This window comes from Saccopteryx bilineata, chromosome 10 (genome assembly GCF_036850765.1).
Source record: "Saccopteryx bilineata isolate mSacBil1 chromosome 10, mSacBil1_pri_phased_curated, whole genome shotgun sequence".
Classification (NCBI taxonomy): domain Eukaryota; kingdom Metazoa; phylum Chordata; class Mammalia; order Chiroptera; family Emballonuridae; genus Saccopteryx; species Saccopteryx bilineata.
In genome coordinates this window covers 10,941,523-10,956,579 of record NC_089499.1, presented here as the reverse complement: position 1 = coordinate 10,956,579, position 15,057 = coordinate 10,941,523, and the positions used below count along the sequence as shown (strand labels likewise).

The window sequence follows — 15,057 nt, the reverse complement described above, 5'->3', positions numbered from 1 at the left end:
CAGCAGGGCTCTGTGGAACTTGGCTCCCAGTTATGGGTGGGTTCAGGATTGCTCTTCCTGTCTCATTCTGGAGCCCAGGCTGCAGGAGCAGCGCCACCTGGGCAAGCCTCTCACGGGGAACTGAAGAAGCCCAAGAGCTCAGCCAAACTACGGGAGCACATTTAAGGCCTCTGCCAATGTCTAATACTCCTTCGGCCAAAGCAAGTCAATGACCGAGCCCATGGGCAAGGACCGGAAGCACACTCTACCCCGAGTAGCAGGGAAAGAGGTGAAATTATTTGTTGGATGATATTCAGATCAATTACACAGAATTCAAACAGACACACTGTACACATACAGGTGCCTTATAATTCCACATGTGCTTGCTGGAGGCCACACCCATGCATGCCCTCCATGCGGTGCCCAGATACTGCTGCAGGCACCTGGGGCTCAATCCTGCTGAGATCTTTGGGGGTGCATGGAGGATATACCTCAGAGTTGCCCCACCTGGGGGCCAAGGACACCTGCTATTTACCCACCAACTCCCAACTGTCACTGGTTGAGACAGCTCCTGAGGGTGTGGGTCTCCTGGCACCTGTAGCCTGGCCCGTGCGCAGGCCAGCCATGCCTGTCCCTGCACCCAGAGGCGGGCTGAGGCAGAGAGCCACAGGCACTTTGTGTGGGAAGCGTGAGTGCCAGGGGAATGGTGGGACACCAGCAGCAGCTCCCACTTACAATGGTGTGAGGTCAGAAGCACGTTTCAGCTGGCCAGTGTTCCGGGTTTCAGCCAGCTGGTTTCTCTGGGTGAGGCTGGCCTGTTTCCCTCCCCAGGAGCCCAGGTCAGTCATTTGTGCGCCTGTGTGCGTGCCTTGTTTTGAGTCCAAATATATGGCTTCCGTTCACAGGTACCTCCTCTGCCTTAGTTTACTTGGGACGTCAGGTGTTTTCTTAGTGAGAGAGGAGCCCAGATTCATGGGCACAGGTGACTCTCAGGCTTCCAACCAGAGACAGACAATACAAGCCCCCCCCCCCCCCGCCCCAGAGCTGGGTGCTGTGCTCCTCCCCGTCTCTCAGGTGCTAGAGCCCAGTTCGGAGGACAGAAACACCTGCCTGGACAAGGGTCTTGGAAGGGTGACCTTGAGCATCTTTTCCTATGTGTAAAAATGGGACCTTGATGGGGTGAGATGTGATAGGCAGAATTCTAAGATGGTCCCCAAGACCCCGCCTAGAAGCGGGGAGGTGATCGGTGATCCGTGGGTCCTTGGAAGCCACGAAGCCCCTGGGAATTTGTCATACAGCAGTAGATAATGAATTCTGAGGCCAGGGAGGGCGCCAGGTGCAAGCATTGTAGGTGGACTCTCTCAGGTGACCTTGCACGGCATAACCCCAAGAGTGGGCATCTTCCTCAATTTCTTCCGCCTCACCCCAATCCTGTCTCTGTTTAGACACTTTTTAATTGCCTGCTAATATTTTTGCCCCATTTTCTGTTGGGCTATTATTGGTCTTGCAATATTTATGTCAAATTCAATTGTTGTTAAGTTTTGTTTACAGTGTTTTTGCTGTGCAGAAATTTTTAAAAATTGTTATATTGCTAAAATCATCAAGCTTTTCTTTTCTGACTTCTAGGTTAGTATTCCAAAAGGCTACCCTTACTTCAGGGTCATTTAAAAAATTCTCCCGTGTGTTTTCATATATATATCTCTGATCCGTCTGAAAGTATTTTGGAGTAAGAGATAAGCTACAAAACAATGACTTTTTTTCTTAGATGACAACCCAAATGTCCCAGCACCATTTGTTGAATAAGTAATCTTTCCCTCGGTCTGAAATATTGTCCATTTCTATATGTATGTAGGTCTATTTCTGGACTCTTTTCTGTTCCAGTAGAGGGTCTATTGATATACCCAGAATCACATTGTTTCGATTACTGTGCTTTATACTTCATGTTAACAACTGGCAGGGCTTGGTCTTTCTCATTGCTCTTTCTTAGAATGTCCCGATATTCTTGCATCTATTCTCGTGAAACTTAGAGTCAGCAAGCTACTTCCTTCTCCTTCCCAAATCCTTTTGGGATTTTATTGGAATCAAATTAAATTTGTGTGGACTAAGATAGAGTGATTTTACACCCTAAAATGTAGAGTCTTCTAGCCAAGGATAGGATATGTCTTTCCATTTATTCACGCTCCCCAAAGTATCTTGATATATCCTGTAGCTCAGGGGTCCCCAAACTTTTTACACAGGGGGCCAGTTCACCATCCCTCAGACCGTTGGAGGGCTGGACTATTAAAAAAAAATGATGAACAAATCCCTATGCACACTGCACATATCTTATTTTAAAGTAAAAAAAAAACAAAACGGGAACAAATACAATATTTAAAATAAAGAACAAGTAAATTTAAATCAACAAACTGACCAGTATTTCAATGGGAACTATGGGCCTGCTTTTGGCTAATGAGATGGTCAATGTCCGGTTCCATATTTGTCACTGCTAGCCGTAACAAGTGATATGACGCGCTTCAGGAGCCGTGACGCTTTGCAGCGCCGCCACATACAGTACTCCAGGATCCGCATCCTGTGCTCCTCTCACTGACCACCAATGAAAGAGGTGCCCCTTCCGGAAGTGCTGCGGGGGGCCGGATAAATGGCCTTAGGGGGCCGCATACGGCCCGCAGGGCTGTAGTTTGGGGACCCCTGCTGTAGCTGGTCGTCACTTCCATGTTGGGTTATTCTTGAGTATTTCATCTTCGGCGGCCATTGGAGTAGGATCTTCCTCCTCTTTCACATGTTCTGGCTGGTCGCGCTTGGTCTGTGTGAAGGCTATTACTTCTGTGTATTAATTTGGTTACTGGCCACCTGCTAACTTCGCTTTGCTTCAAGAGTTGCTCAGTTTGTCCTTGGTTTTCCAAGTTCACCGTCATTTTATTGGTAGTGAATGGTCTGTCTTCTCATCGCCTCTCTTTTCTCTCTCACTCTGTTGCTGGTGACCCCAGAGCGACGGTAAATATTAACAGCATGGCGGATGCGACTTGTTTCTGCAGACTTGGGACAATTTCTAGGGTTTTTGCTGTGGAGGGTTCATCTTGTAACGGCTGCTGGTTTTCATGTTGATATTTAACACTTACAATGCTCTACACATGTCTTGCTAGCTAAGATGTAGTTCTTCCCCATCTGTCTCCTCAAAGCCCATCGGCCAGGCTATTCATCCAAACCCTAAGCTGGTGTCTAGACTTCCTCCTCTGGCTTCGTGCAGACAGGCATGCACCTGTTCCTTCCCGGAGCCTCCAGGAAGGTGGTCCTTTGTCGGGACACGTAGGAGGCCCCGCAGGGTGAGACCGCAGAGGGGAGTGAGAGTCAGTGCAAATGACCCATTCCTCCCCCACGATCTGACCTCCTCAAAGCCTCATGAAATCTTGAACTGCCAGTGGTCAGTGCGGGGCCAGCCCACTGCCATCCTCGGAGAGAGAGGCTGCCACTCCACAGTCACCTGAGCCCTGGCAGAGAGCCAGCCCAGCCACCAGCCACTCAGAGCAGTCCCTAGCACGGAGTAAGGGTTTCTACAGCAGCTTATGTGAAAGGAAACTAGAACTTCAATTCATATCGTGACTGTGCAATATTGCTAGGTTGGTCAGAAAGTCAGAACAGCAAAGGATTAACATTTTTTCAGAAAGGGGGAGAGGAATGAAATCCTGAAAGGCGGTGGGGATGAAATGTGAACGTGTTTGTTTGGCTGCTAGTCTGCTGTTTTTAAACTGAATTTCTCTTAAGTGGGAAAAGGTGAGCAGACGGCGTGGCACAGTTTATAATCAAACTGTCAAGTGGGCCTGGCCAGGCCACCCTGCTGGACGTTCCCACGGGTGAAGATTTGGGGAAGCCAGCGAAGCACATGTCATACAGTCCATATTCCATGTAGCTTTCTGCAAAGAAACACTGCCGCAAGTTGAAATCTGCGCAGAATGTCCTGGGGTCACGTGCAGTCCCCCAGGTAGACCCCTGGTCAGCATCAGGCCCCGGGGCCTTGGGCCAGAGTGCAGGCACAGCTGTAGGTAGAGGGAGGGGGGGGGGGTGCTGGAAGTCCATGCTGGCTGGAGGCGTGCGCAAACAGCTCTCTGTATGCAGGGAACGCCGTCCGCCAGAGAGCAGTGCAGAAGCCCCATCTGGAGCCAGAGGCCAGCAACAGAGCCACTGAGGGCTGCCCCTAGCGTGTGGCCTGGGGGCTGGGTGGCTGGGGTGCGGGGCCTGGTGGAGACACACAGTGTGCTGCCCGCTCAGAGAATGGGTGTCCCCACAGGTCCATGACCGCCTGGATCGCTACTGCTGCGGCTTTGAGCCCGTGCCCTGGGAGACTTGTGTGGCAGAGGGGCTCCGGGAGAAATGTGGGAACCCGGGCGAGCTGAAGCTGGTCCACATCCTGGTACGTCCCCTCACCACCCAGACTCTGGGGGTCCTGTCCCCTTCAGAGGAGGCTGTCAGTGAGTTTCAGAGAGCATGTGGCCCTGGGGTTCCCGATCCTGCTCCTTTTAGCAACAGAACCCTTCGTTTGAATAACACAGAAAACTGAGAAAAGGAGCCTTGAGAATGTGGTTGAGGTGTCGGGTGGGCTGGGAGCCTTTTCCATCGACCCCGCTGTCCCCGAGAGACTCCAGAGTGCCTTGAGGGCCCTGGACACAGTGAGAACTGTGTGTCTAGTCATCCATCGACCCCGCTGTCCCCGAGAGACTCCAGAGTGCCTTGAGGGCCCTGGACACAGTGAGAACTGTGTGTCTAGTCATCCATCGACCCCGCTGTCCCCGAGAGACTCCAGAGTGCCTTGAGGGCCCTGGACACAGTGAGAACTGTGTGTCTAGTCATCCATCGACTCCGCTGTCCCCGAGAGACTCCAGAGTGCCTTGAGGGCCCTGGACACAGTGAGAACTGTGTGTCTAGTCATCCATCGACCCCGCTGTCCCCGAGAGACTCCAGAGTGCCTTGAGGGCCCTGGACGCAGTGAGAACTGTGTGTCTCGTCACATGTCCTCCCTGTGCCAGTCACTGTGCAAACTGACCTGGACTGGAGGAGGGCATTTCCAAGGCCACCTGGCTGGTCGGACCCTGATGGCTCACAGGCTGGCTGTGCTGCTCAGAGAGACACTGTGCCGCCTCCTGTTAAAACTATAGCTCAGGGTGGGAGCGGTGTGCCATGGCCAGCAGCGAGGGGGGCTGGTGCGGCAGGATGGCCCCCTCCTGCACCAGGAGCAGGTGCCACCTGGGGAGAGGCTCCCTAGCTTCTCCCCCCCCCCCTCGCCGTGAGGCCTGCTGTCCCCGCGGCCTCGGGATGTGCGTGCACCTGGCCAGTTGCCTTTAGAAGAGAGCTGTCAGCATGGTGCCCGGTCACTGGAGAGAGATATAACCGTGAAATCTTGGAGAATGAAAAGGAATGGGGTGTGTGCAGGGGGTGGGAGGAGGGGCTGGAAGAGACGGCCTTTTATTCCAAAACGCTCCATGGTTTGAAGGTGCTGAAGAGTTCTCTATGGGTGATTTTAGTTTTGAAGAGGTTTAGGTGGCGCTAACCTCTCTCTCCTCCCGTGGGGATGAGGCGTGATCAGTGCTCCCGAGGATGACAGTGTCGTGTGTCCTCAGTGGTGCTTGGGGAGATGCCCAGGTGTGTGTGTGTGTGTGGGGGGGGGTGAGCGTGTGTATGAGCGTGCACGTGTGCCTCACATCCTGCTGGGCAGTTCACCTCTGGGCCTCTGGGCCAGGTCCTACCAGTGCCCTCGCCCCTGTGTCCACCAGAGCAGGCTCTGTTCCCTCTGCCTTGCGCTTTCACAGGACGGCACAGTGGCTTGGTCCAGGTTCGAACCAGCCAGCTACTTATTGTGCAGATTACTTCTTTGTGCCTCTGTTTGTGTAAAATGGGGCTCACATCGTGGCCCCCTTCTAAGGGTGCTGGGAGGGCTCATTGAGATGGTGCCGGGAAGCACTGAGCAGCGTTAGCTGAGGGCTCAGCACCGAAACCATCTGGGCAGGTAGCAGGGTGGATGGTGGGACTGCCAGCTCAGGGCCCCCCAAGCCCCCCTCCCCGGCAGAGTCCCTGGCGCCAGCGAGGCTGCACCCTCACCCACCTCTGTCTCAGTCCGTCTTCTTCCCCGAGGTCCGGAGCAGTGAGCCGTCCCGTCTGGTCTACATTGACAACGCCGGCCACCTTCAGCACCCTGCGGACAGGCTGAACTTCCGGCTGCTGGAGGGCATAGGCGGGTGAGCGCCAAGGGTCTGGGCGGGAGTTCAGGGACTGGGGCTGGATGGCCCTGCTCCAGGCAGTGGGACCTGAAACTGTGGCTCCTGAGAAGTCAGCTGTCCGTCGTGGGACAAAAGCTGTTAGATCTGAGCCTCGGGACTGGATGTGGGGCCCTGGGAAAGCTGAGAGGGGACACAGCCAGCAGGCCCTTCAACTCCTGGACGGAGTGCCCCCACCCCTAGTATCCGGAGGGCCTCCCCGCCCCATAGAGCGGGCTGCCCTGCGGGGTGGGGGCAGGCGAGCCCCGCCCTGGGCCCGGGCTGGTGGTGGGGAGGGTGGCCTGGCAGCCTGTCTGCCCAGCCTTGGCAGGCGGTCCGCCTTCCTAGCGCTCTCCGGCATTTGCCGAGCAGGGCAGCAGGCACTGCACCCGGGAGAGCAGAGCTGAGCCGCCCGCTCCTCTGGGCAGTGGGACCCACTTGAAAGCTTCATCCGTGGCCTGCTTTCACAGCGGAGCGGGGAGGTCCCTGGTAACTAGTCCTCAAGGGCGGGTGGCCGTGGGGATTTTGTAGGCTGCCCCTGCCATGGTCCCCCAGCTGTGTAAGTGCCGGCCATCTGGCTTTGCCTTTCCGGAAGCTCCCTGAGATCACTTTTCCTTTTCTTTTCTGTTCTGACGTTCGGGGGACTTGGCGTCTAGGTTTCCTGAGTCTGCTGTGAAGGTGCTCCAGTCAGGGTGTCTACCGAATATGCTGCTCAAGTCACTGCAGATGGACCTGGTGTTCTGGGAAAGCCAGGGTGGCCGACAGGGGCTGGAGCGCGTTCTCCAGACCCTGGAGCGGCGAGGACAGGTCCTTCTGGGACACATCCGAGAGCACAACCTGACCGTCTTTGGGGACGAGGACCTATGAGCCCCCCCATCCCAGGCAGGGCTCCCGCCTTGCCGGTGGGGTGCTCACACGTGACCCAAGCGGATGAGCACCCGTCCCGACGGCCACACTTCCTTGGGTTCACTCATCTTGATGACAAATGGGAAAAGCCAGAGCCAGAAGGACAGCATGGGTGTCATGGAAAATGTCACCTGCTTGGGATGGTGGGAGTGGTAGGGGTGTTGGGTTTTCAATGTCACCACCTTCTTTTCTGCCTTCTCAGTTCTGGTTCTTTATTTCCTCGCACCAATAAATACATTCAAGAATGTTCTGAGAACTGTTCCATATACCGTAAAACTGTGCATCCCACATGCATATGCAGAGCTACACAACTGTGTGTGTATAGACACATGTATGTATGTGGGCATGTGTACATGCCTGTGCACATATGTGCAATGCGCCTAATAATGGGTCTTCACAGAATTACACTCATGGCCCAGAACTGCTTGGGCTGAAAGTGGACTCAGGTCTAAGAAATGAAACACTGAGCATTTTCTCTTTATAGGCAGTAGATACTCGATTCTTATTCAGTTATGTTTTTGGTGTAAGAATTACAAAAGTAATACATGCTCACCAAAAACCAATTCATAAATAACAGGAGCATATTAAATAAAACATGGAAGCCCCAGAAACCTCCCAGAGATGGGTACGTATGTACTTTATTTACACTTACACTGCATGCCAATTAAACTATAATAGAAGCAGGGTCGTCTGTCTTTGTCAACTCACTTCTTTTACTTTACCGTGTTTTCTTTATTCTGTATCAGACCCCCCCCCCCCGCCCCCCGGGTGACCCAATTCGTATTGACGACTGCATGGCATTCTAAGGCAGCATGCGCCATGTTTTATTTAGCTGTTCTCATGAGGATGGACATCAGGTGGCTCCAACTTTTCGCTAATTATGGACAATGATGCCATGCACACCTTTGCATGGTGTGCAATTATTTCTGCTAGCTACAGTCGCATAAATGGATTTCTGCACCAAAGGGGAGGCATGAACATTTATTATTTTGAAAGAAACTGCCAAATTGCCCTCCAAGATGGTGGTGTCAATTTATAATCCAACCAAGAGGGAGGGGACTTAATGTCTTCCCACCACCTCACCGACACTTGCTCCGCTCAAACTTTTTATTCAACTGGTAAGAAAACCTGATTTTGAACTGCATTTCCTTAATCACTAGTGAGGTTATCTTCCCAATTATTTGTTAGTCATTTGTATTTGATTTTCTGTGAGTTATCTTTTTCTGAGATGTTTCTTCTTTCCTTGTTAATCTGTGAGAGATCTTTGAATCTAATTAGTGTAATCAATCTTTTCCCTGTGAGTTACGTTGTAAATATTTTCTTCCAGCCTGTCATTTTTCTCTTGACTTTGTTTATGACATCTTCTGCCAAGTACAAAATTTTAATTACCATGGAGTCAAATCTGTTTTCCTTTCCCTTTAAGTCTTCCAAGTTTCATGCCTTCTTAGGAAGGCTGTCACTATTTCGAGATTATTGAAATAATTTTCTATGCTTTATCCTAGTATAAATGTTTATATACATTTCTTATACATTCACTCTAAATCTATATAAAATTTATATTTGAGAGTGGTGTAAGGTAAGGATCTAACTTAAGTTTTATTTTACCCCCAAATAGTCAGTTGTTCCAACATCATTATTCAACAGTGGACTTGTTCTCTGCTGATCTGAAGGTACTGTTACAGTGTGCTGAATTCTATGTTCTATTCAATTGATATTTTTTTCAGTTCCTTATGAAACTTATTATGCTGTTTTAATTAAAGTTATTTTATTATTTTGTTATTTAGTAGGGCAAGTTCTCACCTTCTTATTCTACTTTAATTATTTTCTCTGCTATATTTGTGCATTTTTCTTTCTTTTTTTGTATTGTTCTGAAGTTGGAAACGGGGAGGCAGTCAGACAGACTCCCATATGCACCCGACCGGGATCCACCTGGCATGCCCCACCAGGGGGTGATGCTCTGCCCATCTGGTGTGTTGCTCTGTTGCAACCAGAGCCATTCTAGCACCTGAGGCAGAGGCCATGGAGCCATCCTCAGCGCCCAGGCCAACTTTGCTCCAATAGAGCCTTGGCTGCGGGAGGGGAAGAGAGAGACAGAGAGGAAGGAGAGGGGGAGGGGTGGAGAAGCAGATGGGCGCTTCTCCTGTGTGCCCTGGCCGGGAATCAAACCCGGGACTCCTACACGCCAGGCCGATGCTCTACCACTGATCCAACCAGCCAGGGCCTCTTCTAGATAGAATTTTAAATGCATGTCTTAGAGTTTTTAAATAGAAAATCCTATTTTCAAATAATGGTAATTTACATTTTTATTTTACAAATGTGTGTATGTGTATATGTGTGTGAATGTGTGTTTGTATGAACACCGTTAGTTACTTTTGTTGTCTCACTACTTTGGGTGGGATCTCTAGGTAAAGTCAAGTAATAGCAACAATAGCGAGCATTCTCTTCTTATTCCTGACTTTAATGGGAACACCTCTAGAGCTTCACTATTGAGTGTTATCAGGTTTAAAGAAATAGTTTCTGATAAATATTTTTATTTAGTTAAGGAAGTTTTTCTTTATGCTTAGCTTGGCTTTTTAAAAAAAATAAAAATAAATAAATAAATAAAAAACGGGGATTTAATGTTATTTAATGCTTTCTCAGTGTCTATTGAATGTATAGTTTTTCTCCATTATTTTCTAATGCTGAATCATCCTTACATTCCCAGAATAAACCTACTTGGCTAAGGCACGTGAGTCTTTTAGAAACTACAGGATTTAATGTGCTAATATTTTATTTTGAATCTCTGCATATCTATTTATATGTGGTCTAAGGTTTTCCTTTGCTATGCACTCCGTGGCTGTCTTATTATTCAAGCCAGGCAGACCTCATGAAATGGACTTAGAATTTTTTCATCTTTTTAACTCTCTGGAATCATGTATTTCTCAAAGGTTTGATAGCACTCTCCCATAAAACCACCTGGGCCCTGAGCCTTTCTCTCAATCTCTTACAACCTTTTCAAGGAGCTTCTGATCTAATGTGGGAGAGGGGCAGCTGGTGTGTGGGAGGGGCTATAAACAACTTTCATGCCTGACATATTCGGCAGGTACGGGGAAGAAGCAATGTCCTGGGCATGATTTAGGCCCTTGGAAGGGGGAGTTTGGCTTCAGAAGGTACAGGTATTTCTCTTAAGATCATTAATACATTTGTCTTCCTGTATTTTCTCCTCCTTTTGTCTTCAGTTCTTCCCTAGGATGCCCTCATCAAGGGATGCTGCCCGTCCCGGACTCAACCAGTGTCCATTCAACAGCCCCCACTCGGCCTTCTGTCTGGAGTCCCCTTCCCTCCCTCCTGCCTGGGACCTACACCCAGCCAGAGGCGGGAGCGAGACACTGGTCACACAATGCTAAGGAGAGAGGAAACCGAGAAACATTTTGCTGCCAGGGCAGTTAGGGCGCTCACCTCTCTATCTGGGTGGTCTTTATTTTCACTCCTCCACCTGACTGTGAGGCTTAAAGGGGAGGGTAGTTTGGGTGAAGGCAGCTGGCCGCGCCCTGCAGGGAGGCTGACTGACTGAACCACAGCCCAGGGCACGTTTCCTTCTCCTGGACGCAGGCCCGGGTGGCTGCCTGGAAAGGGAGGGAAATCCGTCCAGCAGGTGGGCGGTTGGCTGGGCTGTGTGGGCTGTGCATGTGCCTGTGTGTGTTGAGTTTCTCTCTGAAGATACCAATCCAGAGTCTTCCTGTCAGTGAGCAAGGCCCCAAGCTCCCAGCAAGCACTTCTGTGTCCTGATGTGAACCGCTCTGCTGAGCTCAGGGAGGGATGGCAGGCAGACACGATATGGCCCCTCCCAAGCTGCCCAGTGCGTGCCAGCCGCCTGTGGCACTGTGGAGCAGGGCCCAGCTCGCCCTGCTCAGCCTACCGGGCAAAGACACCATCGCCGGGTGCTCCCCTCAACACTGGCCTCTTCCTCTGGGGACGGGGGGTGGGGTGGCGCAGGGGGGGCTCTGAGTCAAGCTCTGCCCACGTCCACAGAACTCCAGGGTTGGGCCAGCCCTGACCTCGTCTACTCCTCAGCTGAGAATGGCTCCTATTTGTGACACAGGCCTCTCAATGTGCTGCTGTTCCTCAACAGGTGTCCCCTGAGTCCCTACCTTCTGCTTCAGAAAGTCTTTATAAATATATTCCTATATCTATATCCTTCACATTGTTTCTAGTTTTGCCTTTCAGAGGCCCAGACTTGAATGCAGAAGCTGTGGGTTCAGACCCGGGGCCAGCACTTGACACATTTGTCCTGAACACCCACTTTAACAGCCACTAACAGGTAATGAGTGATGACTACGTACCAGCCACCGTGACCGTGTGTTATATGTTTAAAGCATCTAACCTCACCACGACCTGATAGGTAGGTGTGATGCTTATTATCTCCACTTCACAGATAAGGCACAGAGGGGTTAAGTAACTCGTTCTAGGTCACCCAGCTCATAGGTGGAAGGGCCAGAATTCAAACCCAGGCAGAAGCTGTGCTATAGCCTTGAGCCCAGGACCACCACCACTACAAGATGCCTCTGCCGCCCAGTCCGCCCCCTCTGACAGTTCCTCTTCCTCTGACCCCCGTGCGTTCAGAGCTGTTCCCCAGAATGCAGAGCGGCCAGCTGAGGCCCTGGCCAAGCGCATTCCCGTGCATCTGGCTCCCTGCCCACTGCTCTCTGCTTGTTCAGGTCTGTTCCGTCTATGAACTGCGTCTTTCCTGCAAACCTGAAACTTCATCTGCTTTCTATCCTTTTCAAAAAGCGTTCTCAGCCTCAGTGCTTGCCCTGCGCCAACCAGCCAGGCCCTCTGGCATGAGAATAATGTCAAGTGAGGCAAACTGCCAGGGATGGCGGCCGGGACATTCCCACCGACGTTACAGGCGGCGAGGGTGGGAGCTGCCGCGGTCTGCAGGGCAGGGGCTGAGGGTGCGTGGGAAGGGTGTCTGCTCAGCTGCAGGCTAATCAGCCTTCAGAAAGAGGCCCTCACAACCGCTGGCCTCATCCGAGGCCTGACACTGTCCCTTTGCCCTCACCCCAGAAAAGCTATTCCAAGGAAAACGCTGGCATTTCCAAGCGGGAGAGGCTGATGATAGTAACAGAGGTTCACAGCTCCCTGGGTGCAAGTCCAACAGTCCCCAAACTCTGCAAATCAAAAGCTTTCTCATCTGGTTGGCGCCAGAACTCAGGTCCCACGCTGCGTGAATATTCAAGTTTCGCTGCAGAGACTTCAGTTGCTGTGTGTAACCTCAGCCCCTGCTGGGAGGATTGCATGGTACATGGTACCTTTCTGCATCTGAGAAGTTCAGACTTCTGCATCACATCTGGCCTCCAGGGCCTGGGTATGGCATTCTGTAGTCGTAATAACGAATTTATTACAAGCCAGGTGCAGTGCTAAGAGCCTTACAAGGTGACTTTCTGAATGCCTACAACCACCCCAGCTGTAGATCGTCACTCTACAGATGGAGAGCCCAGCTGGGTAGGGAGTGAGCTGTCCGAGGCTACACGGAGACAGCAGAGTCTGCCCGTGAGCCTGGGAGGGGAGCACCTCCTGGCATGAACTGAACATGGATCCCACTGGGACAAGAGCTTTCCTTGTGTTCCTATGGCAAACCTTCAAAATGAGTCCAAGAAGTAGGCTTTATTGCTCCCTTTCGACAGTAAAGGAAACTGAAGCTCAGAGAGGTTGAGTCACTTGCCCAAGGTCACAGAGCAGGACTGGAGGAGCTGGGATTTGAACCGAGGCTCGTTTGATTCCAGAGCCTCTGCTTCCACCACTGTAACTTCCCTCCCACCCTCCCTCCCTCCCTCCCTCCCTCCCTCCCTCCCTTCCTTCCTTCCTTCCTTCCTTCCTTCCTTCCTTTAATAGATCTTATTGAGCAAATTTCCCCAGAACACATACAATTTGGAAAGAATTAGAGGCTGTGTGTTGTGGTGGCCACATGTTCCAGATGTTTGGAGGCAGGCCCAGTTTTACATTCTCCATCTGGTTGTCAGAGCGCGCATCTTGGCTTTCTGTTGGAAAGCAAGGTCCCTGTAGCTGCGGATGCAGCTGTGGGCCCGAGCCGGAGGGCGCAGGAGATGTGGGAGCGGAGACCTCCATGAACATCCTGAGACGTTTCCCCTCGGCCTGGGCTTTTGGACGCCCCACCTGAGTCCCTGAGACTCACCAGCCAGCTCAGGTAAGACACTTCTGCAGGCCCACTCCTGGACCACGTGGTTTGGGCTTTGCCATGGACGCTGGCTCTTCTGCCCTTGAACCTGCCCGTACTGTGCCAGCAGGCGCTTCAGTGCGGAGGAGCGTGAGCGGCAGGAGGAAAACCGTCTTATGATCACTCTGAGGGACAGTGTGGAGTTCTCTGTCCTCTGCCCTGTCCCTCCCATTTCCATCATCAGCTCTCCTGCCCCACACCAGCGCCCTCTCCTGGCCCACCTGGGGATGAGCGGGATTGCTGGGGGACCTCAGGGGCTTCTGGTTTTGTCCCACCGACAGGAGTCACTGAGTCTTTGAGGGAATTACCAGAGAGGAAGTCATCTCTAGGCAGAAACTCTGGTTTCACACGACAGCAGAGACAGAGTTCAGTTTTTATAAGAAAATGGTATGCGTGGTTGTGGGGCCCCAGGACCTGGCAGGCGACAGGCTGGGGGCGTGCTGGACGGTAGGACGCTTCCGTAGGAGGCCTTAGGGAGGAGACGGCAGTGTCTAGGAGGCAGAAAGACAGGGGGCAGAAAGCTCACAGACCCCCGAAGGTGGGGGGATCTGACTGGAGGGGCGCTGGGGACAGAACACAAACCAGGCTTCCTTGTGGGCGGAGTCTACCCTCACCTGAGTTTGGATGGGTAGATGCGTTAAGATGCTGATTAAAAACAAACTGCATCAAGAAATAATACCCTTAATATTATTATTTTTTTTTTTTTTTGTATTTTTCTGAAGCTGGAAACGGGGAGAGACAGTCAGACAGACTCCCGCATGCGCCCGACTAGGATCCACCCCACACGCCCACCAGGGGGCGACGCTCTGCCCACCAGGGGGCGATGCTCTGCCCCTCTGGGGCGTCGCTCTGTTGCGACCAGAGCCACTCTAGCGCCTGGGGCAGAGGCCAAGGAGCCATCCCCAGCGCCCGGGCCATCTTTGCCCCAATGGAGCCTCGCTGCAGGAGGGGAAGAGAGAGACAGAGAGGAAGGAGAGAGGGTGGGGTGGAGAGGCAGATGGGCGCCTCTCCTGTGTGCCCTGGCAGGGAATCGAACCCGGGACTTCTGCACGCCAGGCCGATGCTCTACCACTGAGCCAACCAGCCAGGGCCAATACCCTTAATATTAAATGCACTTTAACAATTCCTATGTAATAAAAAAATAATTCTTGCCTACTAAATTTTTGAAGTTTAAAAAAAATGCAAATATGAGGTGATGGAAATAATCCACACCATGTGGGGCGTGGCATCCGAGGGTGGTGTATTTGTCCAATCCATGGAACTCTACACCACAGGTCTGTGTACTTCACCACAAATCAACTAAACATCGATTTAAAAAACACATTAAAAACAAAAAGAAACAAAAGAAAAGCCAGTATAATACTCAGTGCTGTCAAAGGGTGGCCAGGGCTGGACCTCACAAGGACTACGACCTGGGGAAAGGACACTACCTAATTTCCTTGTGAGTCCACACAATGGCAAGCTCTATAGCCAACCAGAACCTTTTGTTTTCCAAGAAGAATGTTGAGTGACATGGTAAAGAGAAAAAATAACACCAGGACCAAGTTTCACATAAAGCAGGATTTCAAATTCGGGAAAAGTGAACTGGACAGAGGCAGAAACACGCTGGTTCACCAAACCAACAAACCTGAACCGTTCACGGAGCTCCTTCTGTCCAGATGCAGACACAAACAGCCACACCCAGCTTCTAGCCCGTGAGCTCCCCCTAGA

General features: G+C 51.6%; 1 protein-coding gene across 5 annotated transcripts in view; it reads left to right on the top strand.

Moving 5' to 3' along the window:
- The window catches only part of GASK1A (golgi associated kinase 1A), a 47,867-nt gene extending 40,479 nt beyond the window's left edge, over positions 1 to 7,388 (top strand). For 4 of the 5 annotated variants that reach the window (XM_066244674.1, XM_066244675.1, XM_066244673.1 and 1 more), the window contains 3 exons: positions 4,265 to 4,387; positions 6,103 to 6,206; positions 6,881 to 7,388. In XM_066244674.1, coding sequence (XP_066100771.1) covers positions 4,265 to 4,387; positions 6,103 to 6,206; positions 6,881 to 7,091 — 438 coding nt within the window. In that variant the 3' untranslated portion in view covers positions 7,092 to 7,388. The remainder of the gene's footprint in view (positions 1 to 4,264; positions 4,388 to 6,102; positions 6,207 to 6,880) is intronic. The other variant, XM_066244676.1, reaches the window with a different exon arrangement.
- Positions 7,389 to 15,057: the final 7,669 nt, after the last annotated feature.